The sequence below is a fragment of the Pygoscelis adeliae genome, unplaced genomic scaffold (assembly GCF_000699105.1).
Source record: "Pygoscelis adeliae isolate BGI_AS28 unplaced genomic scaffold, ASM69910v1 Scaffold47, whole genome shotgun sequence".
Taxonomy (NCBI): Eukaryota; Metazoa; Chordata; class Aves; order Sphenisciformes; family Spheniscidae; genus Pygoscelis; species Pygoscelis adeliae.
In genome coordinates, this window is record NW_008825255.1 from 671,813 (window position 1) to 681,944 (window position 10,132).

Sequence of the window (10,132 nt, forward strand, 5' to 3'; positions counted from 1 at the left end):
GGGGCCGCTGCTCGGGGACTGGCTGGGCATCGGTCGGCGGATGGTGAGCAATTGCATCGTGCATCACTATCACTTACTTTGTATATTCTTTTACCATTATTATTATTTTTATTTTCCCTTCCTTTTCTGTCCTATTAAACTGTCTTTATCTCAACCAACAAATTTTACTTTTTTGTTTCCCCCTCCCCAGTTCTCTCTCCCATCCAATTGGGGGTGGGGGGAGTGAGCGAATGGTTACCTGGTGTTTAGCTGCCTGCTGGGTTAAGCCACAGCAGATACAAACTGGCTCAAAGTTTCCCATTCTTTAAGTTGATACATATTTTGTGGAAAATCTACTTTGCAACTAATTGTAGCAATGAAGTGTATCCAGCATATCACATTACTTTACAGACAGCTTTATGGTAAAGGTGGAAAAAAACCCACTTTTTTTCCCAGATATTGTGGGGATGAAGTTCTGGACGTGTTGCTGGTACTATTTTTGGAGAATGCATCTCGAACCCTAAAGGTCTGGTGTTTAGCTAGCTCCAAAAAAAATGCTCTGTAGTCTGCTTACTCATAATTACAAGAGCGTTTGCAATATACTTCTCATATGTTTGAAGTTTGGTATGTACTGAAATTTCTCTTTGAGCTGGGGAGTCTTAATTTCTCTTTACTGTTTAAATAATATTTCCTTAGTGGCTCACAGATGTAAAACCTATGCAGCATGCATAATGCCTGAATTTGAGACAATATACACAATACTGGAGGAAGTATTTCCATCTTTTTATTTCCTAGACCTATTTTGGTTCACAGGAAGAAACACTTTTAATGAATCTTCATCATTTCATTGCATTACATGGGTAACAACGTACAAGTTAATAAGTTGACTAATTAAGTTAGTCGTCCAAATAGTTCATTATAGGAAACAGCCAGTCATTCCTGAAAGCTTTGATCTTAATTATTAAATACTAAAATAAATATTCAAACTAATAGAGACAAACAAAATATTAAGCATTTCATAGTAAACATGTTAGTAAGCTTTTGAAACAGTATACTAACAATTAATTTTATCCTAAAAAGTTCGTTTTATTAATGAACATTTCTGAGGTTATCGGTTTCCACTCGAAACTGAACCCTCGTAAAATGTGTGCATTTGGAACAATGATGTTCCTTGTTTGCAGATCCTGAAGAGAAAATGTGCAAAACCCCACTATTTGAATGCAAGACTTTGTTGCATGGGAACTTTTTATGCAACTGATGTTTTATATATCAGTGTTTATACTGCTATGATTAATTTTTAACTAGAATTGCATGCTATGTATGATGTAATTATTTTTCAGATTGTACAATAAGTTTATGAAATTATCAACCCCTTCATCAATTTGTTGGTTTGGGAAATAAATAGTCAAGTTTTATGTAAATGTCTCCTAGTACATTTTCTTTAGCTTGCCTTTGCATTATTGTATGCATTTTCTTTTGCCTTCTCTTTCAAATATAAATGATTTACCAAAGATTTACTTTAAACTATTGCTATCTTACATGTCCTCCATCTCTGAATACTTCCAGTTGCAGTTCTTTTTTCTTGCATATGAAATGATACCATGCAATATGAAATTAACTGGCTGGGGTTTGTAAATATTCCTTATTAAAAAAAGAAGTTATCATTAAGGCTTTTTATCAGACAATTAAAAGTTTAACCTATACATCAATTGGGAATTAATTTTGTGTTCCCCTTTAGATAAGGATAGGCTTCTGTGTATGATTATACATCTGTAGTTTGAAATTACTTTCCTTATGCCAGTCAGCACTGCCCAGACAAAGCGTTTTAAATATCTAACCTCATATTTAGTCACCATAAAGCTCAGTCCTGCAAGCTTTTACATGCCCAAGTACTTTGGATGGAACCTGTGGGTTTTCTTTTGGGAGTAAGATTACACGCATGCTTCATGTTTTTCAGCTCTCAACCTTAAATGTAGATTTAGATGCTCACTTTCAGGTGTTGCTTAATCTTCATCTGTTTGTCTCTACATTCTCACATAGAATGGGAAAAACCCTCTACCAGGTATGTGATCTGGCACTTAATATGTCATCTCTATGTCATTTTGAGACTATAAGGCATTCACATAAGGTGTTATGTGAAATACCCTGAAGGTAGTCTGTGCATCTGCTCTGGAAACAAGATTTCCCAGTTGAGATCAATGGGAAGTTCTGCTTAAAACAGGACAAATTCTCCATCTGCTCTGATCATGTTTTTCATGATGTATGAGCGATGATCAGCAAAGTAGTCTTAAAATGGATGGAGACCTGCACTAGGTCTCCATTTTTCCCTTTTCCCTTCCTCCAAAATTCCCCCTTTTTATGGAGATGATTTCCTTTGTACAATGCTGAAAACACAGCTTTACCATCTAACTGGAAGTAGAGTTGGGAAAGATGAGGAGAATAGAATAAAAGAAAAGAAAATGAAGAAAAGATTGTACCTGGGTGTTTCTTAAAGTGGGGTGTGGACTCAAGGAAGGCAATAATCAAAAGCTTTCTGTGGTCTTTGTTTCCAAGGTGTGAGCAATGTCTCCAATAATCTTTGTGTCTCTGTTGTTACGGTATGTCTGACAACAGTATAATCAAAAGCACTGAGCTTCAGTAATGTTGTACGTTTACCTGCTTACTTTGAGCAGCTCCAAAGCAGCATAATTGTGAAACCTGAAACGATGGCTTGTATCTAAATGAATATGCAGGTTAGGGAAGTGGAGCAGAGAACAGCTCTCTGCACATTATGAATAAGGTAGGAAGTGGGTGATCAGCTGCTGCAGATGTTTTTGCAGGTTCTTAGCAAACCCTCTGTAAAACCCAGAAAGCTTCCCAGACCTTGCATGTAGAAATGGTGAAGTGTTTTGCAGTAAAACTGAAAAACAATGTTGCATTTGCAGAGTAGCTCAAAAGCATTTTGTTTTATAAAAGGATGCTTCTTTCAAAATGCAAAACTTTTGACCTGTAACTGCTTGAAAAATCCTGAAGTCCTTTTTTATAAAAACTAAAGAAATTCATTAAGAAATTTAAAATTCCAGGCATTTTTTTCTGCAGAATGTTTGGAGTCTCCTTGCAGTAGCTGATCATTTTCTGGTTTTCTTTACGTTAATAAAAGCAGAAGGGATCAACACCTCATCAGTAGCTCACTGCATCAGGGGTCAAAGGGAATAAGGTCTTGCCAAAGGCCATCCTCTAGGCCAAAGAAAGAGGGGGATGGTCTGCTTTTTAGGATATGAAGTGAAGAAACAGCTTTTCCCCTTGTATGTGCAAGAGACTGCTTTGTTATGGAAGGGATTTTCTTACACATGTCTATTACTATGTATTTATGGTGAAGTAGGTGTGATCAGAATGAACTTGAAACGGAAGGTAGTGTGATATGCATTGCTGTTCAGTTCCAGTTTTGTTTAGTATGCAATCTTGGACTAGAAATTTCTGGGTCAAGGCAGTAGATGGCTTAGATGCTACAGCCTGATACCTTAAACATAATTAAGAGTTAAGTCTTTGCAGTTAAGTCTGGACTGTGTAGAGACTGGAGGCCAGGCTAATGCATTTGCAAGACAGTGTGCTGCTGATAAGATGCAATACAGCTGTTCTGAGCTAACTGGAATTTTTTAAGCACTATTGACTTTGAGAGTAGGTATACATTATTGCTGCAGTCCAGCCAAGGTGTGAGAAAAATATGAATAGCTGAAGCCAGACCACCCTCTGTCAGGATGGGATAGTTTCCTACTTCAAAGGAGATTATCAAGATTATTAATTGTCATTGTTGCCAGTTAAAAGCTTTGTGCCAAGTAATCACATTTTATTGCAATACGGGTTGAATTAATCATCAGGGTTTGTATGTTCAGCCAATGGATGTTGAACTGCAGGTGTGAGTGTTAAAAATGTTTTTTTTCTTTGACTGCTTCTGTTCTGCTCAGGTTGATAATTAGATACTGTTCTTCATCTATGTGCCAATCTCTCATCCAGGCAGTGAGATACCCTGGTATTTAGGGAGGGGATAAATAGAGACATGTCATTTCAGATTTGTCAGTACTGGAGCCCATATCACCCTTGCACAAGTCCAATTTATTTTACAATTTTGAAAAGGACTGGGGACAACTGGCCCTGGCCAAAGTACTGGTTCCCATCAGATTTCTATCCCACCAAGTACTGCTTGTTGTATGTGTTACTCCAATAAGGACTCCAGGTGCTGCTGGGATTTCCCTTCAGTTTGCCACATATTTCTGGTATTAGCACCTCAGGACAGCACCGAAGATTCTCACGACAAGGTGAGAATGGATATCTTTTTCTCATCCTGCCCTGAAACTTGCTTTTGACTACATTTTGAGTACATGGGTTCCAAAAAGCTGGACTTATTTTGGGTTTTTTAGTAGTTTCTTTTTGAGTTCACAGAGGAGAAGCATGGAAATTATAGACCACTGTCATACGCAGGTTGATTTCTCCTGAGGTTGTTGAACACAGAATATCTGGACATGAAGGGAAGATGTGACATTTCTCTAGATGTTATGTTAGCTACCAAAGAGGTATTATTTCCTTTTCACAAGCCAGGAATGGCAAGGGTCAAAGTCACAAGTTTTACATCAAGACAACTTCAGTGTCCTGAACTTCCTGATAAATAAACATTCTCCAAGAATGTAGATGACCTTTTGGTCGCTGCACGTATGGAAGTTGTTTGAGAAGGTCCCCCAAGAACATAAGAGAAGTGCTTGCAGTGTTCCGTGTGCAGTGCTGCTGTAAGTGCTGAAGCTCTAGGCATCATTAAAGAAGTTTAATACCACAAGCAGCAGTGGAATGGGCTATTTAGTACTTTCTATGGACAGTTTCTATGGCAAGTTTCTCTTAGCCACTATACAGCTGCACAGGTTTTGAGGAACTCGTTCCTTTTTATCTGTTCTTTCATTTCTTCGTGAAGAGCTTCAGTTTCTGCATCTGTTTCTTCAGTGGGGCACAGCATGTGAAAAAGCTGAGAGTCCCAAGAAGAGACAAGATGCTATTTGGAAACTGAGGTGTTAGTGGTCAAAGCTACCACACAGTGATGGCCCAGATGAGAGTGCTTTGGGTGCACGTGAAGCCAGGATGTAGTTTCAGTCTGATTTCTTGTTCTGAGTATCCAGAGCTGACTTCAGTTCCACTAGCAGTACAGAGCCTTTCTGTGTCCTCAGAGTACCAAGTGTCTCAGAGACACAAAAAGATGGAACTGGAGTCAAAATGAAATGCTCCATTAAAATAGGGGAAAAAAAACCCACTACTGAAACATTATGATAGCTTTGGCTCTGTGGGCCTGATTATAACAGCTTTTTCATACTGAATATCACCTTCCTACCTAACTCATCCCATTATTTTCAGTATTACAATTAAAGCAGTTCACACCCACATCGGTCTCAGTCAGTGTAAGTGTAGCTAATTACAATTCTAAAGGCAGGGAAGAGTCAGTTCAAATAGTTAGAAAATAAAAAAAGCAGTGTTACCATTAATATGATGATCATTTAGTTATTGTTAGATTCCAGCAATGTACATAAATTAAAAGGGACAGGTTGTTCAGGCCTTATATTTAAAAATCAGCACTTAATCTAAAATGCATGTGGTGTCCTTTCCTGGCTCAGTTTCCTATTGCCTGGATTTGGCTCCCAAAAGACATCAGATGAAAGAAGTATTATGCACAGAGACTTGGGCAAAATTTTTACCTTAGTCCTACAAACTAATCACAATGAAGTAGCACTGTATGATAATATAATGCATGTACGCATGTTGTGCATATACACTATATATGCCCGACATATTAGAGCAAAATAAACATAACCACGGAAAAACTTATATAGGATTCCCTGTTAAAACACAAAAATTTGAGAGTATAATTAATACCAATTAACATGGCTTTTATGAAAAAAACCTTTCTGGCTTCTTTATTTGGTTAGAATCTGCTTAAAAGAATTCAACTGCAGATACTTCCTTAGATTGTCAGTGCTATTCATCTTTATCAGGGATTTTAGAACAGTAAGAGATTATAGCTGACAAAGTCTGGGGATGAACAAAGACTATGAAGAGTTAAATGTGAACACAGTCCTCAGAGACTCAGATACAACAAGAGCACAATCATGTATAATCTTGGATCATTTAAACAGAGTTTGTCTTTACTCAAATGCAAATATACATGTAGAATGAAGAAATGTAAACCATACCTGCGAAACAAGGTAGTGTAATGCTGTGGGAAAAAATCTAGACATCACAAACAACTCTACAGTTGAGTAAGGACAATGATGTGACAGAAAAGTCTAATGCATAATGGTTGTCAGCCTGTAACCCTAAATTCTTGGGGTTTTACCCTTAAGGAATCTTCATATAGTTACACAGTTTTTCAATAAAAGCTTTTTGCTAATGGGCCTTAGTTTGATATTCAGGTGCCTGCACTTCCAAAACAGGAGGAGGGATGACAATCGGAGAAAATACTGAAACCCCCTGGATGCAATCAGTAGAGATATGGCCCGATGAAGAACAACTTGTAATTTTCATCACTGCATGTGGCAGACAAGTGCATGCTGTGTAGAATTCCAGTGCCAGATTTTTTATAACACTGAAAAGTTGGAAAGATTACAGAAATAGCTACAAATTATTTGCTAGATGGAAAAAAAATGCCTTGAGATGAGATTAAAAAGGTTGTGTCTTTAAAGTTATCAAAAAGAAATCTGAAATATTGGTTAAGCTCAGTGGTATCAATACCTTATGCGTAAAAAACAATGGTTATAAAAAGGTTTTTGATCTAGTATGCAAAGGTAGAAATAAAAGTAATAGAACCTGAAGCCTGGTGAACTTAGAAAACAATAAGATGCAGATTTTAACAGTGAGTGAACTTAACCAAACAAACAGTGTAGTGGTACATTCTTTCTCTTGTCTTCAAACAAGTGGGACACCTTTCTGGAAGACAAGTTTTAGCCAAAATGACATTTTAGTAGATCTCCAGCTGTTGGGTTCAATATAGGGGCAAGTATTTTAAATGTGATGTATTGTAAAATATAGGACTACAAACAGACAGTGCCATCATTGAATTGGAAGGGACATAAAGAAGTTGTTTGGTCCATCCCTATGCGTAGGGTAAGAACAATTGTACTAGAACTTATTCGTGCCATAAGTTTATCCTACTTCTTCAACATGGACCTCAAGCCATGGGAATTCCACCTTCACTATGAGAAAGTGTCTCCCAACAAATGTTGCTGGCCTTAAACACATTACTTCTTGCCTTCTCCACCATGGAAATGAAGGAAAAAAAAAAAAATTATCCCTTTCTTCTTTGCCAGAGACTTAGGTATTCATTTTGTTCTCCCTCAGTCTTATATTTCCCTAAATAACCACCATTTGTTCAATATCTCCATTCATGGTGAACTGCAGTATCTCCATGGTGAACATCAGTATCTCCATTCATGGAGATATTGAGGAATTCATGTTTTCTAGACCTCTAATCATTCTCACTCTTCTCCTTTGGGCTCTCTCCAGCTGGCACACATTAACCCTGCTGTAGCCTCCTCAGTACTAAGTGAAAGGATTATTTCACTTGACTTTTGGGCTATACTTTTTAATAAAATAATAAAAAGATATGCGAATAACAAGATATGTGATACCGTACAACTTTAATCTTGGCATATCTTAAATTGTAAGGGTCTTCTTTTGCAAGATGAATATTCCTTAACAAAAAAACCAAAGAATTCACCTGTGTAATCAGCAGTATTGGGACTTTTAGTACTTTGCTGTTTAAGTAATGGAGGAACTTAACAGGTTTCAAATGCACTGTTGATGACACATACATTGACAAGTTGCTCCAAGCAGCCATGAAGCCCAATTTATCCCAAAATTTTTGAGTTCTTTGCTAGTAAGCAGAAAAACTGTCAAGGCTTGGTAATTTTGCTTTGATTTCTGTATGACATGAGAGGTCCTTCTAATAGTTATCGATTCCCCTTCTCCTGTCTATCCCAAGAACAGAATTTCAGACTCCCAAGCAGCTAAAGAAAACTCTTTCAATAGTTTTTGTAACTTTAAGCATTACTAAATATTTGTCGTTGTTCTGTGTTTAAGCCACTTTTTTTCCAATGCAGTGAAAGTTTCTTTTTCTTGACAAGATTTTAATCTCCACTATACAGGTGTGAACTTGAAGAAAATCTCCAGAAGACAAGGGTGTTCTTTTCGACTGTAATTGGTTTTAACTGAATTGTGAATTTGATTTTTTCTTCTGCTTTCCTCTTCCTTAGATTTTGTTGGACTTCCCTCCATACAGCTGGGGACAATTCTTTCTGGGTAGCTTGTAATCCACTCATGATACTTGAAACAAAATTCTACATCATGACATCCAAACAGTGATTTCATTTGGTTGTATTGAATAACTTCTCACAGCGTGAACTCTCAAAGCAATGTTTACTATGGTTTGGTTGTGGCTTATACCTGGAGCATGAATTCAGTGCAGCACACATGCACACCACCTCACTCATGTAATTATGGCTTCTGTGCCTGGTGCATGGCACCATCTTGTTTTTAAGGCTGTGCCTGTCTGTTGAGGGTGTAGCTTCTGTGCAGTTTCTCAAACTGCCACTTTTCTACTATGGGCTTGCTAGAAAATTAAGTCCAGCCTTTTACAACTCACATTACAAATGTATTTGAAGATGTACAGAGACCCGTACACCTCTTAATCAATGCCAAAATATCTTTTCATCTCTCATCCCTCCCCCTAAAACTCTGTGTCTGAGCAAGAAAACTCCAGCAAGACTGCATCAGTGCTTGTGTGAAACTCTGCAGCTGGTCTTTTCAAGCAAATTCTAGAATTAAATGATAATTTAGTTTTAAAGCACAAGAACTTATATACTGGATGAACTGATGTTTTTGTGTCTTGTTCATATCTTTGCAAAGACATTTTCAAGGCCTTCTATAGGCAGTACGTTCTTCTAGGCAGAGCCTCTCTACTCTGGTAAAATAAGGCACCAAATATATCTAAGAAGCAGGTTCAACAAAATATATTTGCTCTGGGGTGTGTGAAGTACTGATATTTTGTCCTAATACTTCATGTAAACAGTGAGGTTCCTTCCTCAGCTGTTTGCTTGATAAATTCAGTCTGTTCTGCTTTTTTCCAGGCCCTAAAAATGAAGGTTTGAAACAGATAGCACCTTTCTCAGCAGCACTCTCCCCACCTGTACCTCCACCACACTCTGCTATGCAGTTGCCACCTCCTCCCCCAGCCTCTCACCCATCCCTGCAGTCCCCAGCAGCTCCCAGCCTGCCTCCCAGAAACACCAAGCCCAGCTCTGAAACAATGTAAGTGAACATAAACCCCAAGGTCTTCATTTTCTCACCTTTTTCTGCTGATTACTTTGCTCATGCAGCAGCAGATTAAGGCTGCAGGTGTCCCAGGTTTCTGGGGGTGTGAGGTCCCACACCACCTTCCTTGTCCTACGCTGTCCCTGGCCTGTTTGGAATTAACTTTTATTAGCTTGAACCTTCCATCTATTCAGTTGTTTCCCTAAATTGTCTTATGTATAACAACACATTTTTCTATCCTGTTGGTAAGGGGAGGGGGGAGGGAACAGATACCCCCCTGGGTTTTTTAATCCAGAAGGGTTCAAAGAATTCATACGCTGGTAGAAATTTAGTTTTATCAATAACTGAAGCTTTCCCCTGCATTTTTGGGGGGATGAGGGCCAGGAGGGTCGGGTCTATGAGTTGATACCCCAGGAAGCAGTTTTGGAAGCCTGAGGAACTGAGCTCAGCGCTGGTTGTGAAACTGCACCAGGAGCCACGTCGTGACCTGTTGTGATAACTCTGAGAAGCCTCTGTTGCATATGGGGCTCCCTTCTTTATCCTTCTTTGAAGAGCCGCCTACAAGAGGGGAACCTCCCAGCGACAAGGAGTTAAAAGCACTTCGGTCTAGTGTCAAAACTGACCGGAAACAAGCTGAGCCTGAAGAATGAGCCGCTCTCCGGCCAGCAGCTGCTGCAAATAGCAGCAAACGGCAGACAGGGAGAATATATTAGGCATTAGAGAGGTGTGTGTCAGCACGCATACTGTATTTTGGTACGGATGCTGTGACAACATCAGCCTCGCGCTGCTGCTGCTGTGCTCGGGCCTGTGGGAAGCGTCCCCCCCCCGCCCC

At 38.8% G+C, this 10,132-nt stretch overlaps 1 protein-coding gene across 1 annotated transcript in view; it reads left to right on the forward strand.

Moving 5' to 3' along the window:
• The window catches only part of FYB (FYN binding protein), a 48,452-nt gene that overhangs the window by 14,935 nt on the left and 23,385 nt on the right, over nt 1-10,132 (forward strand). The window contains exon 3 of the mRNA XM_009329430.1: nt 9,117-9,297. Coding sequence (XP_009327705.1) covers nt 9,117-9,297 — 181 coding nt within the window. The remainder of the gene's footprint in view (nt 1-9,116; nt 9,298-10,132) is intronic.